The 24,459-nt window shown below is 50.8% G+C and overlaps 2 protein-coding genes across 2 annotated transcripts in view; both read right to left on the bottom strand.

The window, feature by feature from the left end:
- MYH9 (myosin heavy chain 9) overlaps window positions 1-24,459 on the bottom strand; it is a 318,178-nt gene that overhangs the window by 144,549 nt on the left and 149,170 nt on the right. The gene's annotated exons all lie outside the window — the stretch shown is intronic.
- Window positions 440-4,490, bottom strand: LOC146833357 (uncharacterized). Its single transcript, XM_085600065.1, has 2 exons — window positions 3,032-4,490; window positions 440-2,792 (listed from the first exon to the last, which is right to left on the bottom strand). The coding sequence occupies exon 1, from the start codon at window positions 4,484-4,486 to the stop codon at window positions 3,329-3,331; it is 1,158 nt and encodes a 385-aa protein (XP_085456191.1). The 5' UTR covers window positions 4,487-4,490; the 3' UTR covers window positions 440-2,792; window positions 3,032-3,328.

Below are 24,459 nucleotides of genomic sequence, written 5' to 3'. Positions count from 1 at the left end.
GAAAGGGTCTAGGTCAGGAAGTTTACACTTCTTCTGGAGTCTAGAAGGTGCAGCCTTCACCAATGATGGAGCCCAGAATAAGTGCGTGGCATGCCTTTATAGACTGGGGACATGGGCAGAAGCAGTCTGGCTGCTAATGTGTGGTCAGTCCTCAAATATCAGAGGAAGATGTTGAAGGAACCACCACTTGAATGTTCAATTTACCCGCACCTCTGAATACTGGGACTGGTGGGCCACCCGGATAAGGGTCGCAGGAGTCTGGTGCAGTGGTGGTTCAAGGCATCGGGTTTTTGTCCTCAGCAGGCTCAGTCGGTCTTGGGAGTTTCTTTTGGACACAGCTGCTGTTGATCGGAGATCTGGTCTTTGCTGCAGGGGTCCTGGAGGTCACTGGACAAGGTGACTTGGCGCAAGGATCTCTGGAAACTGCAGACTGGCCAGTAGGGCTGGGGCAAAGTCAGTTCTCTGCAGTCTCCTCTGCTGGGTGTCATCTTTCATTCTTTACAGGTTGCGGAAATCTGTTTTTGGTTCAGGGCTGCCATTGAAATACTGTATTTAGGGGTCTCGAGGTCAGTAGTCAATGGGCTACTGACCTTAGGGTGACTACACCCTTGATGTGCTCACTCCATGTGGGAGAGTGGGCAAGATTCCTAATCCTTATTAGAGAGTGCCTGCCATCTACAAGATGGCAGGCACTGAAGAGCGGGCTTCACCTCACCCACCTGAGGGGTGGGGGTTGGCAGAGGTGGGCACACCTTCTGGGCTACTTTAATTTTTTCCCGCCTGTCTTCCTGCTGAAAAGGAGGGAAGACAAGAAGGGGGGCTGCTCCTGATAGCAGGAGAGGTGGGGGGGGGGGGGGGGTTGTATTACAAAGGCAGCAAGGCCTTTGAAGCTCCCCTGCCACTGATGGCTGTTCCTGGGGGAAGTGTGCGACTACCTCCACCCAGGAAAGGCTTATTTTCTGGGCTCATGGAGCAAAGGCTCCCACGCCAGGGGTCCAGAAACCTGTCTCTTGGTGGCAGGCTGGTGAGTACCAGTCAGGGAACCCACCAGAGGCTGGTAGTTTTTCGGGGGGCATCTCTAAGATGGCCTCCGAGTGCATTTTTCATTAAATCCCACACTGGCATTAGTGTGGGTTTGATGTGCTGAGAAGTTTGATAACAAACTTCCCACTTTTCAGCAAAGCCATTATGGTGCTGTAGAGTTCCTAATGACAAACTCCCAGCACCATATACTCTGGCATTGCTGCACTTGCGTCTAATTGGTCTAGACTTTTTTGGGTACAGGGTTTATGCACCTGTACCCTCACCACTGGTATAGTTCACCCAGCTAGAGAAGTGGCTGACCTATGCCAGGGCAGTGGGTTATAGGCATTGCACACAGATGTGTGCCATGTCGACTCAACTTTGTTCTGCACCAAAACACGCAACCTGCACTGGCAGAGTGTCTGTCTAAAGGTACACGGCCTCCAAGAGTGGCACAATAAGTGCTACAGCCCTTAGAGGCCTTCTCTGGCTACAGTGCAAATGGAGCCTTTTACAAGGGACTGACTTGTGGCCAGAGGTGCCAATTGGGGATACAAGGCAGTTTTGGGAAAGAACACCGGTCCTGGGAACCTGATTGGCAGGGACCCAGGGCACATTAAGTTAACGTGCATCAGTGGTCTGGCAAAAAGGTGGGGAGGATACTGCAACAGTAACCCAGCTTCCTCAAAGTCCAAAACTGGCTCTCACTCAACCACCTGAAACTCAACCAGGATAAGACTTAAATGCTACTCCTATCCAACAATGGACAAACCACCCCGGTCCAGGAGTGGCTGAACTGCAAGCCGACGCTATGAACTGCAAGCCGACGCTATGAACTGCAAGCCGACGCTATGAACTGCAAGCCGACGCTATGAACTGCAAGCCGACGCTATGAACTGCAAGCCGACGCTATGAACTGCAAGCCGACGCTATGAACTGCAAGCCGACGCTATGAACTGCAAGCCGACGCTATGAACTGCAAGCCGACGCTATGAACTGCAAGCCGACGCTATGAACTGCAAGCCGACGCTATGAACTGCAAGCCGACGCTATGAACTGCAAGCCGACGCTATGAACTGCAAGCCGACGCTATGAACTGCAAGCCGACGCTATGAACTGCAAGCCGACGCTATGAACTGCAAGCCGACGCTATGAACTGCAAGCCGACGCTATGAACTGCAAGCCGACGCTATGAACTGCAAGCCGACGCTATGAACTGCAAGCCGACGCTATGAACTGCAAGCCGACGCTATGAACTGCAAGCCGACGCTATGAACTGCAAGCCGACGCTATGAACTGCAAGCCGACGCTATGAACTGCAAGCCGACGCTATGAACTGCAAGCCGACGCTATGAACTGCAAGCCGACGCTATGAACTGCAAGCCGACGCTATGAACTGCAAGCCGACGCTATGAACTGCAAGCCGACGCTATGAACTGCAAGCCGACGCTATGAACTGCAAGCCGACGCTATGAACTGCAAGCCGACGCTATGAACTGCAAGCCGACGCTATGAACTGCAAGCCGACGCTATGAACTGCAAGCCGACGCTATGAACTGCAAGCCGACGCTATGAACTGCAAGCCGACGCTATGAACTGCAAGCCGACGCTATGAACTGCAAGCCGACGCTATGAACTGCAAGCCGACGCTATGAACTGCAAGCCGACGCTATGAACTGCAAGCCGACGCTATGAACTGCAAGCCGACGCTATGAACTGCAAGCCGACGCTATGAACTGCAAGCCGACGCTATGAACTGCAAGCCGACGCTATGAACTGCAAGCCGACGCTATGAACTGCAAGCCGACGCTATGAACTGCAAGCCGACGCTATGAACTGCAAGCCGACGCTATGAACTGCAAGCCGACGCTATGAACTGCAAGCCGACGCTATGAACTGCAAGCCGACGCTATGAACTGCAAGCCGACGCTATGAACTGCAAGCCGACGCTATGAACTGCAAGCCGACGCTATGAACTGCAAGCCGACGCTATGAACTGCAAGCCGACGCTATCTAATTCTGTCAAATCCGTGTATTTGGTAGTGGGGGGGGGATCTGATGACACCTTTTTGCGCCTCACCCTTGGGGGCCTGACGAGGGTGGGCGTCTTCTTGCGTGCTGAGTCACTTCGAGGAGGGCTGATCGCCCCCCTCTCCTCCTTTGGCCACGTCCGTTCCCTCTCCCTCGAAAGGACTGGCCCCGAGGTTGATATTGCCAGCTTTGCTTCTGCTGACTTTGTCCGTGACCTTCGCCCTGCTGACCTTGTTGGAACGCCTGGTGCGACGTCCCCTGTTGGCTTCCACCCCTACCGTAGGGTCTCCGAGGGATTTCCTCGTCTCATTCCCCTCAGCTGCAGGGCCCCCATGGACCTCGCTGTCTCGTTCTCCTTCTTGAGCTGGGTGAGCTTCTCGTCCACCGTTGCTCCGAACAGTGTCTCTCCGTTGAAGGGGGTGCCAAGGATGTTGTTCTGCACTTCCGGTTTGAATCCCGAGATTCTTAGCCATGCATGCCTCCTTTCTGTGACCCCTATGGCCATGAGTCTTGCTGAAGTCTCTGCCCCATCCAACGCCGTCTTTATACAGGAGTTGGCGATGTTTTTGCCTTCATCTACCAGGTGAGAGGCTCTCTGGCGGTATTCTTCGGGGAGGTGCTTTACTAGCTCCCCCATTTCATCCCAGTGTTGGTACTGGTGTCTATTTAGGAGTGCATTTGAATTCGCCATGCGCCAGTGCATTGCGGCGTTCCTCTCGACCTTTCTGCCTGTGAGGTCGATTCTCCTGCTCTCTTTATCTGGAGGTGGGCCCGAGGTTGCTGGCACGTTGGCCCTTCTCCTGGCCGTGGAGGCAATGATGGAGTCTGCGGTGACGCTACCCTTGATGTAAGGTGGGTCCAGGGAGGAGTGTTTATACTTTTTCTCTGTCCTGGGCGTGATCGACCGACAGGTGGCAGGCTCCTTGAAGGCTTCTCTCCCCTGGTTCATCACGCTTTGTAGCATGGGGAGGAACTGGCTCCTAGTCTGGATGGGGAGCAGTGTTTCGACGAGAAAATCTGCTTTCGGCCTCTCCTCGTCGAGCTTGACGCCGAAGGCCATTGCTGCGCTCTTCACCACCATATTGTACACCCCGATGTCGTCGGGTGGCGAAGGCCTCGAGGGGTACGTGTCCACGGCCTCCTCCGGGTTTTCGGTGTCGAGATCTTGCCATTCGACGTCGTTGCCGGTAGATGTCGCCGATTCGAAGAACGATTGTTGGTCTTCTTCCTCGGCTTCTTCCTCATAATAGGGCTCCTCTTCCTCTTCGAGGTCCCTTGTCAGCCCTTCGGCGTCGAACTCATCCTCGACTTCGACGACGTCCGCCGATGAAACCGTTGGAATCTTGAATTCCTTCATCCTGGCGTCGAACTCCTTCTTCCTTTGAAGGATGTTCTCCATTTCGGCCTCGAGCCGCCTCTTCTTTTTCTCCATTTCGGAGATGCTTTCGGCGTCGACCGCGGGTCTTTGATGAAACTTGCGTCGACGTCGAACGTTCTTTCTGCGTCGATCGGCCCGTTTCATGGGATGATTTCGACGACCCTTGCCTTTCGGCGTCTTTCTGCGCCAGGGAGTCCTTTTGTAAGGATCCGCTGGGCCTTTTGTCCGAAGTTCCCCCTTTGGACGTCGAAGTTTTCGGCGCCGGGGCTCCCTTCGTGGACCTGGACTCAGTTTTTCTCGAGTCACCCTCGTGTTTGAGGTGTTTTTTTGATTTGCGCTCGACGATTCTCTTACCTCGTCTTCTTTTTTCTTGTCGGTCTCTACGACCGTGAAGTTTTCGGCTGTCTCGGCGACGTTGTCCTCGTCGTCCGTGTCGAGGCCCAGCGCGTAGAGTGTCGGGGGTTTTCCTTGGCCCTCCATGTTGGCGTTGGCTCTCCTCTGCCTCTCTCTCACCCTGAGTGTCTTCGGCGCGAAGACTGAGCAGGCGTTGCAGTCGATACTCTGATGATCCACCGGTAGGCAGAGGTTGCAGACCGGATGCAGGTCTTTCTGCGCGAACTTGTGGTGGCAGTTTGGGCAGAACTTGAATGGCATCTTGTCCATTTCGCTCAGGGTCTGAGCGTGCATTCTCCAAGGTCGTCGAAGAAAAAGGCTCGCTGGTCTTTCTTCGCGTTCCTGTCGAAATCTGTTCTTTCCTGATGTCTTCTCTTGATTCTATCGATGAAACTCGCTTTTCTTCCTTCTTCCTCCGAGTGAACTTCTGGAGCTTCCCGATGACGATCCAGACCCAACGGCGGAAAAAAGAATCTGAAGATGGCGCCCCAAAGGTGGGACTTCCGCAGGAAGCACGACAACGTCACGGGAGGTGCACCAAATGGTGGACGTCGACACCCACCTGGGCTACAAAAAAAAAAAAAAAAAAACAAAGGAAAGACTACGAATCCGGACCCAACCACAAGATCGCGGAATAATGCACAGCATAGTGAATCCAGAAAGATTCACGCTGCAAAACTCAGCTAAAAGCACAATCTACAATCAAACTCCTAAACAAATCCTTCATCCCTCCATACGATCCAAACACAGCCACCCAAGCGATGGTACTATTTAGACTGGACTACGGAAATGCCACCTCATCACTTTAAGAGCTACACTAAATGCAGCAGCAAGGACTGTCACTGGAACAGACACCACATATTCCCCCCCCTCACTGAAAAACTTAAATAGTCCCTAATCAAAGCTCGACGCAGCTTCAAAACGGCCTACTTCACCCACAAAGTCCAGCACACTGGGAAACGTACGGCTGGCCAGACAAGAACTCCAAGGAGCATCAACACTGCTTCTCATCCCTCCAAAGAAACAAACCAAAGGTCCCCTTACATTCCTTTTCGGGCAAAGCTCCTAAAATCTGGAATTCCCTCCCAGTTAACACCAAAACAAACCATTCATTTGTTAGCTTCAAAAGAAAACGAAAGGATCTGCTCTTCAACTGATGCCTTAAACCTCACCCTAGCCCGGATCCGGACCCTTCTCTGCATACAATGGACTATTTATATACTACTGTGACCAGTCACCCTTTGGACTCTGTACACAAACACTATGTCCTCTGCTCCAAAAAGTTTATAACGCCATCTTGTCTGGGGGAGCAATCCCGGAAACTTGGCGGTGCGCCGAAATTATAGGCCCATCAGCCTAATGGATGTCTCCCCAAAAATCTTTTGTAAAATCATTTTGACCAGAATTCAAAATTGGATAGAGTAAAACAATGTCTTGTCCAATTTACAGATAGGATTTAGGGCCTCCACAAGTACTACTGACCAAGTTTAGATTCCTCTTACATATGGAAAGAAGTTATCAGAGGAGGCCATTTGTATGTAGCATTTGTGGTCTTGAAGACTGCCTTTGACTATTGATCGGTTTCAACTTTGGCTAGCACTGATTGAATTAGGACCACGACCTTATCTACTTAGAGTCCTGATTGGGCTACATCATAACGACATAGCAGTCCAGAAAGGCGTTTGCCAAGGTTGCGTCCTTGCCCCTACATCATTTACCCTCTACATCAATAGTCTAATAGGAGAACTCTAACTGGTGCGATCCCCCGAAACTGGCCGGCAATGTAGTGCCTTGTCTGCTTTACGCAGACGACACACTGCTTATTGCCAGAACACCGAGGAATCCAAAATCTTCTGACCAAAATTGCTAAAGTCTGCAAAGAAAAGGGCTTAGAAATAAACTGCTCCAAAACCAAATATCCATGATCTTTAATCCCTACAAATCTAACAAGAGCAAACCCTTGCTGGGCAAGCACATTTTGGAGCAGATTAAGTCCTTTGATCATTTGGGCATCCGTATCAGCGACAGGCTGGTATGTACTCCGCAACTAGAAAATAGTACATGGACCCCATCAGCAGGTTGATTGCGCCATAGTATGCAGGGCTAGGGCATCCCCCCTACCGGCCAATTTCCCCTATTTTAGAACTACACAAGGCAAAAGGTCTAGGAGCGGCCATATATGGGGCTGAGTTATGGGGGCTGGAAAATCTAACAGACTTAACCCTTGCAGAAAACAAATTCATCAGAGCCATTATGAACCTGCCAGTGAATACTACCCTCCTGCCGCTAAGACTATCTTGGTTTAAAACCTATAGACCACTTCACTATTCTCAGGTCACTCTTGTTCTGGATAAGGGTATGGAGGAGCAACACACAGGTCCCGTTGAAGGAGGCCATGAGAGAGCAGATTGCCCAGCACAAGCAAACAGGCCGCAATAAGTGGTTCAGCAAGATCAAGGCCTGGTTTTTAAAAACTGGGTTGGGGCAGCTCTGAGAGGTACCTGGGTCCATCACCAAATATATGGACTCCCTCGTTAAAATAAGATTTTTGGAAACTAATGGTTTCGGAAAGCGTAGAACGAACTGCAAATGGTGCTTTAACTGCGAGGTTTTTAAATTTTAAAGGAGTTTTTGGCTTTGAAATGTTTCTGGATGACATTGAACCACCCCAGGTGCGAGCTCTGTACGTTAAATTTAGATATGGAGCTCTTCCTCTAAATGCAAGAAGTACCTGAGGAAATGTCAGTTAATCCATTGCACCCCTTATGCCACATTTTTCCCTTGAGCACTTTTTTGCTGCCCCTTCTATGCGGACCTCAGGAAAATCTGGATAGCTCCCGTTTGTCGCATTTTCTCTTTTATTTGTCCCTCGGAAGCCATACGTATTTTTAGATCAGATACCACAAGTTGGCTAGTGATTGCTATTTCAAGATTTTACTGTTTGCCTGTTGGAAGAGGTCAAAAATGGGTAAACTTCTCTGAACCCTGGACTAGTTAATTTAATTCTAACTTGGCCCTATGGTATGATCGAGATTTGTGTTTTTATATTGGATGAATTATGAGTCTTTTATCCTACTGAACATTTTTAGTGAACTTTTTTCATGTATTTTAATTGTTTTATTCTGATGTACTGTATTTAAGATGTGAATGAATATATATATATATATATATATATATATATATATATATATATATATATATACACATATACACATATATACATATACATATACATTTCTCCACATGGAGGTGCTCACACACTAGTGCCACACAGTGTGAATTTGTCCATTTTATTGCAGGACAAAGCAAACCACTTCATGGATACAGCTAATATAATCGCCAATTGCGCCGTACACGTCTCGGGCTTTCACCAGCCCTTGGTCTCTGGCTTGGCTTACAGGAGAGAGGCAGCAGAAGTGACCTCGCACTTGGACTTAAGTCCTGCCCCAGTGGGCGTATTCGCCGTGTGCATTATGGTATATGGTTCTTAAATCCGCATTAGGTGCCGCAATCTTTTCTCCTTAATTGTCACAATAAGTTACCACAGTGGGTTGCTGCAAACTCACTAAGTTGCTGTCCTGTATCTTTTGTGTCCTTACAAATCGGCACGCTGTTCCAACCATGTAGGACAGTGGCTCTGTATATATGGTTCCCAAATAGGTACAGTGGGCACAGAGTCCACAGTCTCCAGAGGTTTGGCAGAGGCCAAGTTAGATACAACCTTACTCTCTAAAGTGGTAGCTTGGTCGAGCAGTAAGGCAGTATCAGAGGACAGTGTAAAGCATTTGTTGTACACTCAGTCAGCAAATGGTCTCCCACACAATAACTGATCTCTAGGCCAATGGTTTTGTATACAAATATATGGTTGTTTTATTTTAGAACCAACAATAGATTTCAAAATGTACTTCTCTGAATGATAGGCTTTAGTTAAATACTTTCAATATGCAGTAAGCTTTTGAATGCAATAGACAGTTGTTGCAATAGGCAACACAATTTCAAACACAATAATACATTAAGCTCAATGGGAATTTCTAATTAAATGCAATTAGTTAATTTGAGGATTACTTTTCTAACCACAGGACTGGATTCAGTCCCGGGACATTTCCAGTAAAAGTGTTTGTTACAGTAATGATTAAGCAATATTTTGGTATTTTAAAAGTTGACAAACTTTCTCACAGAATTACCAATGTTATCCTATGGGAGGAATTTCACTTAGCAGGTAAATGGGGTTATTGTTACTTTTGTCTAACTGTGTTGGATCCTGGATCCAGCACTGGGGCACCACCTGTAAACATTTGAAAGAACGTGGATTGGTTATACAGGCGATTTTTAACGAATATTTGTAAGTTTGTAAAAATCAGGCAATGTTATCTTATGGAAGGAAATTCAAGTTGCAGGTAAAGTAGGTTCTTGTTACTTTTGTAATCCAGTGCTGACTCCTAGGTTCAGCCCTGGGATATCCATCTAAAACAGGTAAGTAATTACGTTTTCACAGTTGGTGCGATTTTTAAAGAATTTGTAGTTTGCAAAAATCGACACTTAAAAGAAATTTCACAGAAAAACAGTCAATGGTTTCCTATGGAAGAAAATTGGGTTAGCGGTAAGTATGGTTGTAATTACTTTTCAGGATCAGTGCTGGGCACCAAGATCCAGCACTGGGCTCTCTCCTGATAGTGAGTATTTGTTACTCGGTTGAGTTTAGGTGAATATTTTAAAGTTTAGAAACTCCATACTTAGAAGAATTTCCAAGTGAAACCAGTCAATGTTACCCAAAAGCCGATAACTTTTCTTCCATTGGGTAAGTACTCGACTGGCAGAGTTAAGGTTCTGGGCATAGACTCAGGGGTCTCCCAGGGTCAGGACAGTTGTTACACCCTCAGCAGCACAGGGGCAGCCGGGTGCAGAGTGAGTAAGGCCCAATGTTATCCTACGAGAGGCAGGGGGCCCTTGATTGGTGGTTGGTGGCTGCTGGCTAGCAGGCCACGTGGCTGTGGAGTTGGGCTCCTGGTCACTTGCTCAGGGCAAAATGGGAAAGTAGAGGAGATTGCACTGCCAGGGGCACTCGTGCAGCTGGGTGCAGGGTGCTTTTGAGCCTTTGGGCGCTCAATGGATTGCAACAGAGAAGCTCAAAAACAAACAAAGGCTGCAAGCTCGGGGACGAAGATTCTTCAGGTGTGACCACCACTTCGAGAGGTAAGTTGGGTAGTTGGAGGATAGGTAGGCACCCAGGAGTTGGGCACAGGGGGCCGCAGGGTGCCGGGCGCAGGTGTGCCTTTTGGTGTTGGAAAATCTTACCCTCGGCTAGTCGAGGTTGGAGGGGTCCCTGGTTCTGAGGCTGCAGGTGTAGTCAGGAGTGTCGCGGTGGGTCCTTGGGTGCTGGATTCGGGGTCACAGTTGCGGGGGGGAAGTCCCTCGGGGTCTTTGTTCACTCCAGCACAGGCCAGGCTTGGCGGATGCAGTGTGCAGGGTTCGCGGTTCCTGGCTGATGCCAGGGGTCGGTTACTTGCTTTGACCAGTACCACTGCTTGTGGGAGTCCCAGTTGCTTAGAGTCACAAGGTAGCCAGGTCCTCCAGGGTTTGTGAGGTTGCTGGCCACTGGAGATGCCGGATTTTAGCAGGAGCAGGTTCGAGGGTCGACAGGCTGGTAGGGCTGTGGCCAAAGCAGTTGGTGTCTTCCTCTTGTGGGCAGGTCTTCTTGATCTTCTTTGCGGTTTCGGAATCTGATGAAAGGAAGTTTCAGGGTGCCCCTAAATACTAAATTTAGGGGCGTTACAGGTAGGTAAAGAGCAGGGACCACTAGGTCCCTGCCCTGGGGTGGGTACACCCCCTATCCTTCCACTCTCCTGTGGGAGGGGGGCAGTGGCCTAGTCCCGATTGGGCAGGGCTCCCCATTTTCAAGATGGCGAAAGCCCGGAGATGTGCTTCACCTCGCCTCCCCCCCACCTGAGGGGTGGGGTTGGCTGAGGCTAGCAAACCCCCCCCTGTCCTTCCTTGGGGTTTCCGGCCAGTCTTCCCGCCAGAGTGAAGGTTTGGAACCGGTAGGGGCCAGTTACTGAGTACAGCAAGTGGCCTGGAGAACCTCACAAAGGCAGCATGCATTGGAAGCTTCCCCTACCCATCCTGGGGGAGGAGACCTTGCACCTCGCCCAGGATGTGCATTGTTACAGGCCCAGGAGAGAGGATGGTTCTATACCCAGGGGTCCAGCAACATCTGTGTGGCAGCCTAGGCAGCCCCTCGGACAAGATGTGGATTGTAGGTTAGGTTCAGGGCGCATCTCCAAGATGCCCTCTGTCGTGCATTGTACATTAAATCCTGCACTGGCATCAGTGCGGGTTTAATGGGCTGAGGAGTTTGATACCAAACTTCAGTCTTCAATGGAGCCATCATGGTGCTGTGGAGTTCCGTGTTACAATCTCGCAAGCACCATATACTCTTAAATGGCAGCACTGCACTTAGTGCCCAGGAATGGACCTGGGTACTGTAGGGGCACAGGGCTCATGCACCTGTACCCACACCACTGGCATAGGGCACCCAGCTAGAGGGGTGGCTGATGTATGCCAGGTGTGTGTTGTGGGCATGGCACACAGGGAGGTGTGCCATGTTGACTCTTGTTCTGTACCCAGACACTCAGCCTGCAAGGGCAGTGTGTGTGTCAGGGTACAGGGCCTCTAAGGGTGGCACAATAAGTGCTGCAGCCCTAAGTGGCCTTCCCTGGTCAAAAGGCCCTGGGTATCTAGTGTACCATTTACCAGGGGAGGACATGTGGCCAGGGTTTGTCAATTTGGGTTTAGGTTTCAGCACAGTTTTTAGGGAAGGAACATAGGCCCTGGGTACCAGATTGGCAGGAGCCCAGGGCACTCAGTAGAATAACATTCAGCAATTCAGCAAAAAGTGGGGGCATACCATGCAAGAAAGATGGCACTTTCACACACCGCACCTTTACTTTCACAGGTGCTGGATCCATTCAGTCAATGGCGGGGCACCCTCACGACCAGAGCAGGCTGCTATACTCTGCTGCCTCTCTCCTGTAAGCAAAGCCAGAGACCAAGGGCTGGTGAAAGCCCGAAACGCATATGGCAATATTTTAGCTGTAACCACAAAGCTGTTTGTCTTGTAGTACTGCAATAAAATGGACACATTCACACTGTGGCACTCAAGTGTGTGAGCACCTTCATTTGGAATATCGAATAGTTTACCTGTCGGTGTAGTTTTGCAGCTTGAAGATCTTTCTGGATTCACTATGCTGTGCATTATTCCGCGATCTTGTGATTGGGTCCGGATTCGTAGTCTCTTTTTTGTAGCCCAGGTGGGCGGCGACGACCCACCATTTGGTGCACCTCCCGTGACGTCGCCGTGCTTCCTGCGGAAGTCCCACCTTTGGGGCGCCATCTTCGGGTTTTTTTTTCCCTTCCTTTTTTTTTTTTAAACCCTAGGCGATTGATTAATCCTTCTTGTCCATTTTTCGTGTACGTTTTCATTTCTTTTGATCTTTTCCATTTTACCCCCTCTTCCTCCAGCCTCATCTTCCTGGCGGAGGTGGGTGGGTTCGCTAGTGAATCCAGAAAGATCTTCAAGCTGCAAAACTACACCGACAGGTAAGAAACTATTCGTTTTGCAGCGTGAATCTTTCTGGATTCACTATGCTGTGCATAGACTTTGTAGCGGTTTTCCTAATTTTGTGGCGGCTGGGTGGTCGATGAGCGTTGGTCGTTGAAAATGTGTTGAAGCACCTTCTGTCCAACCTGTGCTTCCTTGTTCATCTGAATGTCCACGCAGTAGTGTTTGGTGAACGTGTGCACAGATGCCCAAGTTGCCGCGAGACATATGTCCTGGATGGGCGTGTTCGCCAGGAAGGCCACGGTGGCCCCCTTCTTTCTTGTGGAGTGCGCCTGAGGCCCCTCCGCTAGCTCCTGTCCAGCCTGTTTGTGGCAGAATTGAATAGTGAGGGCAATCCACCTAGCGATGGTGCCCTTAGTCACTGGCCTACCCATGAAGCTAGTAGCAAAGGACAAAAACAGCTGCTTCGACTTCCTGAGTTCCTTGGTTCTCTCAATGTAGTGCATCACCGCTCTTGTGTCAAGGGTGTTTAGGGCCTTTTCTGCGTTTGAAGTCGGGTTTTGAAAGAAACTTGGTATCTGAATACTCCGATTCATGTGGAACGCCCACACCACCTTGGGCATGAAGTGTGGGTCCGTCCTCAGGACTATTCTGTCCTTGTGAATCTGAATGTAGGGTTCCTGTAGGGTTAGTGCTTGAAGCTCGCTCACCCTGCGTAGTGAGGTTATGGCCACCAGAAAGGCCGTTTATCGTCAACATCTGCAGTTTGGCCTTGTGAATGGGTTCAAACGGTGCCTTCATGAGCTCCGTCAGAACCACACTCAGATTCCATGCCGGCGGCGGCAACCTTTTCGGAGGGGCCATCCTTTTGGCTCCTTCCATGAATCTCTTCACCACCTGCGAGGTGAAGAAACTTCCACCCTTTTCACCTCTGGTGTAGGCCACGATCGCCGCTAGGTGTACCCTTAGGGAGCTCGAGCAGAGGTTGCTCTTTAGAAGGTGTGTGAGGTACCTCAGTACTGTTGAGTCTCTTGTCATTCTGTTTTGCAGGCCCTTTTTCCTGCACCACACAGTGAATCTCTTCCATTTTGCGCTGTAGCATTTTCGTGTAGTTGGTTTCCTTGCCTCCCGTAGCACTCGCATAGTGCTCGGAGGTAATCTTAGGTGTGCGAACTCTAGGTCTTCAGGAGCCATGCCGCCAGGTTGAGGGTCTCTGGCTCTGGGTGCAGGACCTCTCCGTTTTGCATTGAGAGCAGGTCCTTCCTCCTCTCGAACATGTATGGATTGCCTTGTGCCATTTCTTGAATTTGTGAGAACCATGTCTGCCTTGCTCACTGCGGAGCCACTAGGATCAGAGTCATGTTGCTGGTTCTGCACTTGTCGAGCACTCTGTGCAACAGGGGTATCGGTGGAAAGGCGTAAGCAAATGTCCTCGACCAGCTTATCCATAGGGCATTTCCCTGGGATTGCTGATCTGGTTGCCTGGACGCGAAGCTTGGCATTTTGCCGTGTTGCAAATAGGTCTATTGTGGGAGTTCCCCATCTCCGGAAGAGTTTCTCCGTTTCCTGGCCGTTGAGCTCCCACTCGTGCGATGCCGAGGTCTGCCTGCTTAGCCAGTCTGCCTCCACATTGTCCTTTCCCAGTAGGTGAATTGCCAGTAGATCTATCCTGAGAGGTATGGCCCATCTCCAAATCTCCTGAGCTAGAGAGGAGAAAGGGAACAACTGTGTCCCCCCTTGTTTGTTGATGTAGAACATTGCCGTGGTGTTGTCTGTTTGAACCAACACCCTCTGGTGGTACAGGTGCCTCTGGAATGCCTTCAGGGCTAGCAGGATTGTTTTCAATTCGAGGTAATTGATATGGCGAACCGCATCTGCTGGAGCCCACAGACCCCTCACTCTGAGGTTGTCCATGTGCGCTCCCCATCCCTTTTGCGATGCGTCCGTGGTAATGGTCATTGTTGGGATTGGTGGTGTCAGGCTTCTCCCTGCTGTCATGTTGTCTTTGTTCCACCAAGTTATCTCCTCCTGCACTGCGTGCGTAACAACCACTAGATCCTCCCAACTTCCGTTTGCTTGTGACCATTGCTGTTGTAGCCATTCCTGGAATGGTCTCATGTGCAGGCGTACATTCGGCACCAGCTGGATACACGACGCCATCATCCCCATCATCTTGCTCACTGCCCTCACTGTCAGAGCTCGCCCCTTCAGTAGTGCATCTGTTCTCCTGTCGCTGGGCACTACTGGACTGTTCAGGGAGTTGATTTTCGCCCCCAGGAAAATCTTCACCTGCTCCGGTTCCAGCGATGACTTCCCCCAGTGAATCGAGAACCCCAGATTCGCGAGAGTGTCTGTTACGCGTTTTGCGTGCCTCTCGCACTTCTCGCGTGAGTTTGCCTTGACCAGCCAGTCGTCTAAATAGGGGTAGACATGTATTCCCTGCCTTCGTAGGTGGGCCGCAACCGCCGACAGGCATTTTGTAAAGACCCTTGGCGCCGATTTTAATCCGAAGGCCAGGGTTGTGAACTGATAGTGTTCCTGCTCGATGTTGAACCTTAGAAGGCCCTTGTGTCTTCTGTTTATTGGGATGTGCAGGTAGGCATCCTTGAGGTCCACGGTGACCATGAAGTCCCCGTCTCTCATTTGGGGCAGTACCTCCTGCAGCGAAGTCATTTTGAACTTCTGCGTTCTGATGAACTTGTTTAGGTAACGCAGGTCCAGGATGGGTCTGAGGTTTCCGTCTACTTTTGGGACCACGAAGTAGTTTGAGTAGACCCCTTTGTTGCGTTCTCTGAACGGCACTGCCTCTATGGCTCTCTTTTCTAGAAGTTTCCGTGTTTCTTCTCTGAGTAGTGCCAGTTCTTGGGCCGATCTGTCTTCCCTTTGGTTTCCTGTTTGGAGGTCTTTTCTCCAAATCTACGCAGTATCCGTACTGCATGATGTTCCTTATCCACTTGTCTGTGGTTATACGCCGCCACTCCTCAGTCTTCCGCCTACTGGTGTTGTATGCTCGTAGGCTTTTGAATCTTCTCTTCCCCCTGATGTTAGATTTTTGCGCCTCACCCTTGGGGGCATGTCGAGGGTAGGCGTCCTCTTGCGTGCTGAGTCACTTTGATGAGGGCTGTTCCCCCCCTCTCCTCGTCTGGCCACGTCCGTTCCCTCTCCCGCGAAAGGACTGGCCCCGAGGTTGGTACTGCCAGTTTTGCTTCTGTTGACCTTGTCCGTGACTTTCACCCTGCTGACCCTGCTGGAACGTCTGGTGCGACTGCCCCTGCTGGCTTCCTCCCCTACCGTAGGGTCTCCGAGGGATTGCCTCGCCTCATTCCCCTCAGCTGTAGGGCCCCCATGGACCTCGCCGTTTAGTTTTCTTTTTTCAGCTGGGTGAGCTGCTCGTCTACTGTTGCTCCGAACAGTCTCTCCGTTGAAGGGGGTGCCAAGGATGTTGTTCTGCACCTCCGGTTTGAATCCCGAGATTCTTAGCCATGCATGCCTTCTCTCGGTGACCCCTATGGCCATGAGTCTTGCTGAGGTCTCTGCCCCGTCCAACGCCGTCTTTATACAGGAGTTGGCGATGTTTTTGCCTTAGTCTATCAGGTGTGAGGCTCTCTGGCGGTATTCTTCGGGGAGGTGCTTCACTAGCTCCCCCATCTCGTCCCAGTGCTGGTACTGGTGTCTATTGAGGAGTGCATTGGAATTTGCCATGCGCCAGTGCATTGCGGCGTTCCTCTCGACCTTTCTTCCTGCGAGGTCTATCCTCCTGCTCTCCTTATCAGGTGGTGGGCCCGAAGTTGCTGGTACGTTGGCCCTTCTCCTGGCCGTGGAAGCTATGATGGAGTCGGCGGTCACGCTACCCTTGATGTAAGGGGGGTCCAGGGAAGAGTGCTTATACCTCTGTCCTGGGCGTGATCGACCGGCATGTCGCTGGTTCCTTGAAGGCTTCTCTCCCCTGATTCATCACACTTTGTAGCATGGGGAGGAACTGGCTCCTAGTCTGGATGGGGAGCAGGGTCTCGAGGAGAAAAATCGGCTTTCGGCTTCTCCTCGTCGAGTTTGACGCCGAAGGCTGTCGCTGCGCTCCTGACCACCATATTGTACACCCAGATGTAGTCGGGTGGCGAAGGCCTCGAAGGGTACGTGTCCACGGGCTCCTCCGGGTTTTCAGTGTCGAGATCCTGCCATTCGATGTCGTGGCTGGTAGATGGCGCCAAGCCGTAGAACGACTGTTGGTCTTCTTCCTCGGCTTCTCCGTCATAATAGGTCTCGTCTTCCTCTTCGAGATCCCTTGTTAGGCACTCTGTCGAATTCGTCCGACCTCGACGACGTCCGCCGATGAAACTGTTGGAATCTTGAATTCCTTCATCTTGGCGTCGAACTCCTTCCTTTGAAGGATGTTCTCCATTTCGACCTCGAGCCGCCTCTTTTTCTCCATCTCGGAGATGCTTTCGGCGTCGACCGCGGGTCTTTGACGAAACTTGTGTCGACGTCGACCGTTCTTTCAGCGTCGATCAGCCCGTTTCCTGGGTTGACTTCGACGACCCTTGCTTTTTGGCGTCTTTCGGCACCAGGGAGTCCTTTTCTAAGGATCCGCTCGGCCTCTTGTCCATGGTTCCCCCTTTGCTCGTCGAAGTTTTCGGCGCCGGGGCTCCCTTCGTGGACTTCGACTCTGATTTTCGCAAGTCACCCTCGTGTTTGAGGTACTTTGTTTTGCGCTCGACGATTCTTACCTAGTCTTTTTTCTTGTCGGTCTCTACGACCGTGAAGTTTTCGGCTCTCGGCGACGTTGTCCTCGTCGTCCGTGGAGAGGCCCAGATCGTAGAGCGACGGGGCCTTACCCTTGCCATCCATGCTGGCGTTGGCTCTTCTCTGCCGATCTCTCACCAGGAGCGTCTTCGGCGCGAAGGCTGAACAGGCGTTGCAGTCCTTACTCTGGTGTTCGACCGGTAGGCAAAGGTTGCAGACTGGATGCCGGTCCTTCTGCGCGAACTTGTGGTGGCAGTTTGGTCAGAACTTGAATGGCGTCTTGTCCATTGTTGCTTAGGGCCTCTGAGTGCGCATTCTCCAAGGTCGAAGAAAAAGGGCGCTGAACCTCCTTTCTTCGCGCTCCTGATGAAATCTCTTCCTTTCCTGTGATATCTTAGTATTTATTAACGAAACTCGCTTTTCTTTCTTCTTCCTTCGAGTGTAGTTCTGGAGCTTCCCGATGACAATCCAGACCCAACGGCGGAAAAAAGAATCTGAAGATGGCGCCCCAAAGGTGGGACTTCCGCAGGAAGCACGACGACGTCACGGGAGGTGCATCAAATGGTGGGTCGTCTCCGCCCACCTGGGCTACAACAAAAAAAAAATAAAAAAATAAAAAATAAGAAAGAAAAGACTACGAATCCGGACCCAACCACAAGATCGCAGAATAATGCACAGCATAGTGAAACATTCATATCTGTGCATAGATCGCCGCCTAGTGTTGGGTCCGGATGTTTGCACGTTGTTGTCCTGGAAGAGTCTTCGAAGTATCCTGAGATAGGTGACTCCTCCCCTGGACCACAGTGCGCATGGGCATCCTCTCCATCCTCAGATTGTTTTTCGCCATTGTGGCAGTGATGGAGTAGATACAGAAAGTGATGACCATGCTATACAGTAATTCTGAGAGCTGCAGCTGCTACAGGCGCCGGGGAGGAGGGTGGGCGATATGAATGTCAGCAGCCCTACATGCCAAGAACAGATGCATACTGGTAAGTAGCATATTCAGTTCGAGGCATGTGGGCTGCTGAATTCATATCTGTGCATAGAATACATAGCAGTGCCCTCTATTAGCGGCGGCTACCAGTGCCAGCTGCAGCGGTCTGAACAAGAGTTTTGAGAATAGCCTGTCCTACAGCTGCCTGCTGTTTTGATTGCACATCTACACAATAGTGTTTGGTAAATGTATGTGTAGTGGACCAGGCGGCTGCTCTACATATATCATGCAAAGGAATGTTTCCTAGGAAAGCCATGGAGGCCCCTAACTTACGTGTTGAGTGGGCTCGTGGGAGAATCGTTAATGTGCGTTTAGCCTTTTGATAGCAAATTTGAATACATTTAACGATCCATCTGGCTATACCTGCTTTGGAGATCGCGTTACCTTTGTGGTGTGGGGCAAAGGCAACGAAAAGTTGTTTTGTTTTCCTAAAGACTTTAGTCCAGTCGATATAGTACATGAGGGCCCTCTTTACATCTAGTGTATGGAGTGCTCTTTCTGCGACAGTTTGTGGGTTTTGAAAGAAAACAGGCAGTTCAATAGTTTGGTTCATGTGGAACTGCGATATCACCTTGGGCATGAATTTGGGGTTGGTACGTAGCACGACCCCGTTTGTGTGAACCTGTATGAATGGCTCTTGAACGGTTAGTGCCTGGTAACTCTTCTTAAAGAAGTGATTGCTACTAGGAAAGCTACTTTCCAGGTGAGGAATTGAATCTCGCATGAGTGCAGAGGTTCGAAGGGTGGACCCATCAGGCGTGTGAGGACCAAGTTGAGGTTCCACATTGGAGCCGGTGGGTGGCTTGGAGGAATTACTCGTTTGAGTCCTTCCAAGAATGCTTTTATGGCCGGCACTCTGAATAAAGAGAGGTGCAGCCTGTTCTGGAGATAGGCTGATATTGCGGTCAAATGGACACGTATAGAGGTGTATGCCAGATTGCATCGGTATAGGTGTAAGAGGTAACAAATTATGTTTTGGATGGATGCGTCTAGCGGGTTAATGTCATTATTGCAATAAATGACGAACCTTTTCCATTTGGCTGCATAGCAAGCTCTGGTAGTGGGTCTCCTGGCCTCCTTAATGATGTCCATACAGTCAGGTGGCAGGTTAAGGTAGCCAAATTCTAGGACTTCAGGAGCCAGATTGCCAGGTTCAGCTGTTGCGGATCTGGGTGCTGAATCTCTCCATGGTTCTGCGTCAAATGCGCGGGTTTGATCCGCAGCCTTTGATGCGGCACCACGGAAAGTTCGAGAAAGGTGGTGTACCATGGCTGGCGTGCCCACGTTGGAGCAACCAGGACGAGTGTCAGTGAGTGTTGTCTGAGTTCGCGTGCCACCAGCGGTATCAATGGTGCTGGGGGAAAAGCGTACGCAAATCTGCCGGACCAGTTCATCCATATCGCATTGCCCTGCGACTGCGGATGTGGGAACCTGGCGGCAAAGCTTTGGCATTTTGCGTTTGCTTGTGGCGAAGAGGTCTATCTCTGGATGACCCCACTGCTGGAAGTACGGTTGGAGTACTGATGGGTGCAACTCCCACTCGTGCATCTGGTGGCTGTGTCTGCTGAGCAGATCCGCCATCTGGTTGTCCTTGCCGGGGAGGTGTTCCGCCATGAGGAACATGTTCCTCTGAATGGCCCACTTCCACATGCTCTGAGCCAGATGAGACAACTGTGGAGAGTGTGTTCCTCCCTGTTTCTGTATGTAGTACATGGCGGTCATGTTGTCCGTCCGGATCAACACGACTTTGTTGCACAAGTGTACTTTGAATGCTTTCATAGCCAGGACGATTGCCATCAGTTCTAGAAGGTTGATGTGCATCTTCTTTTGTTGTATTGTCCATAGTCCCTGCACTGTGTAGTCGAGTACATGAGCTCCCCATCCCTGGAGAGACGCGTCCGCTGTCAGTATTATTTGTGGAACTGGCTCTTGGAACGGTCGGCCCTTGCAAAGGTTTTGTGGATTCCACCAATGCAGAGAGTTGTATGCCCGACCGCTCACCAACACTAGGTCTTTTAGTTGCCCTTGAGCCTGATTCCATTGACGTGCTAAGCACTCCTGAAGCGGGCGCATATGTAGTCTCGCGTGTGGGACTATGAAAATGCAGGAGGCCATCATGCCTATCAACTGCATGAACACTCGCGCAGGAAGGGAGTGTTGGGGTTTGAACTTGGAAATCAGCATTTGCATGCTGTTGATTCACTAAATTTGGCTGAGCTGTGGCCGCCAGAGTGTCTATGGTCGCACCTAGGTACTGTTGTACGTGTGCGGGTTGGAGATGTGATTTTGGGTAATTTAGTGAGAACCCCAGACTGTGAAGAAGGTGAATGGTGCGGGACATGTGGCTGGTACATTGCTGGGCTGACTTTGCCTGAACAAGCCAGTCGTCCAGGTAAGGGAAGACGTGAATGTGTTTTCTCCGTAGATGTGCAGCCACAGTAGCTAGGCACTTTGTGAAAACCCTGGGCGCCGTTGTCACGCCGAAGGGAAGAACCTTGAATTGGTAGTGCTGCCCTTGAATAGTGAACCTGAGATATTTCCTGTGTGATGGGTGAATGGGTATGTGGAAATACGCATCTTTGAGGTCTAGTGTGGCCAGGAAGTCTCCCTGTTTGAGCAGTGGGAGGACTTGTTGCAGGGTGAGCATGTGGAAATGCTCCGAAAGAATATAGCGGTTGAGGGGTCTCAGGTCTAGTATAGGTCTGAGTGACCCGTCCTTTTTTGGTATTAAAAAGTACAGGGAGTACACCCCTGTACCTTGCTCGTGGACGGGTACGACTTCTATTGCGCCTTTTTGCAGCATACTTAGCACTTCCTGCTGTAATAGCGCTAAGTGCTCTGAGGACATAGGACGGTGTTTTGGGGGTATTGTGGGTGGAGTCGAGGTTAATTCTAGGCAGTAACAGTGTTTGATAATATCTTTGACCCACCTGTCCGTGGTGATGGAGTTCCACGTGGACAGGAACCTTTGTAACCTTCCCCCGACAGGTGTTGTGTGGTCGGGAGGAAGGGAGAGGGCGTCACTGTTCTTGGGAGAGGATCTGGTATTGCCGTATCCGCGTCCTCTGCCCTTTGTGCTTGAACCACGATATCCACCCCTGGTGTTTTTATCGTAGGTACTTTGGGTGTTGCCCTTGTTGTAGGTTTGCTGTGACCCCTGTCCTCTACCTGCTCCTCTATTGCCAGGGCGACGAAAGGAGCCACTCCGAAAGGTCTGCGTTTGGAGAGCCCCCATGGACTTTGCAGTGTGTGTCCTTTTTTATTTTTTCTAGTGTGGTGTCAACCTCTGGCCCGAATAAGTAGTCTGGGTTGACCGGCTGGTTGAGGATGTTATTTTGCACCTCAGGTTTGAATCCGGAGATTCGTAACCAGGCGTGTCGTCGTAACATGATGCTAGTGTTTATGGCCCTGGCAGCTGTATCTGCGGCATCCAGTGCACACTTGATGGATGAGTTTGTGAGGAGTTGTCCCTCTCTGATGAGGATCTCTGCTCCTTCTTTGTATTGGTCAGGGAGATGTTGTAGTAAGGTTTCTAGTGTGTCATAATGCGCTCAGTCGTAGCGAGCCAGGAGCGCCTGAGTATTGGCAATATGCCATATGTTAGCTGCTTGGGCTGCAACCCGTTTGCCGGAGGTCTCTAACACCTTGGACTCTTTGTCCGGGGGAGGAGCATCCCCAGTCGTTTGCGAGTGCGCCCGTTTACGAGCATTCGCGACTACTATGGAATCCAGAGGCAACTGGCCTCTAATATAGATAGGGTCCCCAGGCGCGGACCTATATTTGTCGATTCTGGGGTTTATTACTCTTGCCCTGGTGGGTTCTTTGAAAATGTCCTTTGCTGGTTTGAGGACACCTTTCAACATGGGTAGAGTTTTAATATGTCTTTGAGGATGCGAAAGTATCCATGAGAAAATCGTCCGATGGTGTCAGAGTGGAGTTGAACACCATGATTGGCCGCAGCACGTTCAATGAGGGCGTTGAATGCGGCAGTGTCCTCTTTGGGAGACGTTTTTGCACCATATAGCTGCGTGTCCTGCGTATCCATAGGTGCGTTTGAGTCTACAGGGTCATCCCAAGCTTGGTCAGGGTCCTGTTGGCCTTCAGGGTCCATTTCTCCGGGGTAGGGGACGTGGTCACCCATGTAGTCCTCCAAAACGGTTTCGGAGTGTGTCGGAGAGAAGGACTGTGGAGCTTGGTGAGAGGTATGGAGAGGCTCGTAAAGAATTGGTTCCGAATCCACTGGCAGCTTTTTCTTTAGTGGGATCCGGTAGGAGTCCAAAGCTGGCTCGGAAGTTATCCTCCTCTTGTGAAGCATCATTCTGCCTGTTGCGGCATCGATGATGTGTGATGGCGACGTCTCCGTAGGAGAGTGTTCTGCAGGTGTTATCCTGGTGTGGGTGACACGTGTTCTGATTTCGAACAGTTTTGGCGCCGTGGATGGGGGCAGGCCAAAAGTGATGTTGGCCGGTGCCGGAGAAGCTTTGAGCCTTTTTCGGCTCGGAGCCCGACGTGTCCTGGAGGGCTGCCGTATCTGATGCGTTGCAAGGATGCTGAAACTTGCCGCACCTGGAACGCCGACGCATCAGTGGCGCCGACCGGTTCCGTTGAGGCAGGCGTGGACTTATTCGGTGCCATGGGGTCATCGAGTCGAGGAGAGGTAGTAGCTGTCGACGACGTCGATGATTGTGCCTTTGGTGCTGCTTTCGAAGTGGTGTGAGATCCAGCAGCCATTTTGACCTTTGTGGTCGGAGCTGATTGTTTCGGTGCCGGGAGCCGAGGCGGTTTGGCGGTACGATGGTCTTTTTCCGTGTGTCGGCGCCGACGTCGGCTGCTGCAAGCTCGGCACCGAAGTCCCGTTTGGTGCGGTCGGTGCCGACGGGTTTGGCTGGCGTCGAAGGTGTGGTGGGCTTCGATCCGACCAGTGTGACTTTCAGTTTCGGCTGAACCGATACGGCTTTCGGTTTCGATGAAGGGAAACCAGCCGTTTTGGGTAGTAATGGCTGCCGCTGAATGTCCGAGGCCGGGCCAGAGGGCGGGGCCAAATGGATGCGGGATAGGTCTTGGGTAAGGCCCGAAAGGCGATCCCTCGACCGGAGCCATAGACTGACGCACTGGGATATCCACAGTCTGTACGGGTAGGCCTTGCTCGTCACCGGAGCTACTCTCTTCGGCCCCCAAGGCCTCATTGTAGTCTCCTACCTCGGTGTCGGCTTCGTCTCTGTGAAAGAGTTGTTCGACGTCTTCCGATCCGGAGTAGTGTTCGGAAGCGGGGCTGGAGGGTAGGTTCTCCACGTCTTCCACATCTTCGTCCTCGGCGTTGAAGATGTCGGTCGGGGCCGGTGCCGCTTGCTGCGCTTCGAGTCTCGCTGCTCGACGATTCCGGAGAGTCTTCTTGGATCGGAATCGGGCACAGGCCATACATGTGGACTCGTCGTGATCCGGCGAAAGGCATTTGTTGCACACCGGGTGGACGTCGACATGGGGATATTTCGCATTGCATACAGGGCACCGCTTGAATGGTGTCCTCGATTCCATAGTCGATGTCGGGTCGATGGTCGGGTATGATGCGAAAAAGTTGTTCTGGAAGTTAGTAAACTAACAAATAACTATCGATACCGATCGGGAACAGTACCGACGCGAACTAAAGGCCTTTTGGCCTGTAAAAAGTTTTTCCTAACTTGAGTCAAGATAAGCACATCCGAACCCAATGGCGGAAAAAAACAATCTGAGGATGGAGAGGATGCCCATGCGCACTGTAGTCCAGGGGAGGAGTCACCTATCCCAGGATACTTCGAAGACTCTTCCAGGACAACAACGTGCAAACATCCAGACCCAACACTAGGCGGCGATCTATGCACAGATATGAATTCAGCAGCCCACATGCCTCGAACATATATTTATTTATATTTGTACATGTCTGTAAATAGCTTGATCTACTATGAGTATTCTATGTAGCCTACACCATCCACCTTGATGCAGTTCATACTCAGTAGAACGCTAAGATACCCTCTGGTCTTGACAGTGCTATACAAAATGTGTTAAATAAAATAAGGAAGTGGAGCCTTCATGCCTAGCAGTCTAACTTGTGACTAGGAGTATTCTAAGCAAAACAATGTCTCTATGGGATGGGTACTCTCGTGTCAGCAGCTGGGATTTGTAGGATATAGCTCAGAAGTCATGATTGCAGTCAGAATTGGCATTTAATATTGGTTAAATAATAAGCAGCACCAGAACAAACAGTATAAATATCCAGCTATTTTCTAATCCTAGGTGGCAAACCAGAGTACCCTTTAAGGTAGTATATGGCAGCCTCCTATGTGGGGTGAACATCCCATTCAGCAA

Source organism: Triturus cristatus, chromosome 4_2 (assembly GCF_964204655.1).
Source record: "Triturus cristatus chromosome 4_2, aTriCri1.1, whole genome shotgun sequence".
NCBI classification, from domain to species: domain Eukaryota; kingdom Metazoa; phylum Chordata; class Amphibia; order Caudata; family Salamandridae; genus Triturus; species Triturus cristatus.
This window is presented reverse-complemented; position numbering and strand designations above follow the sequence as displayed.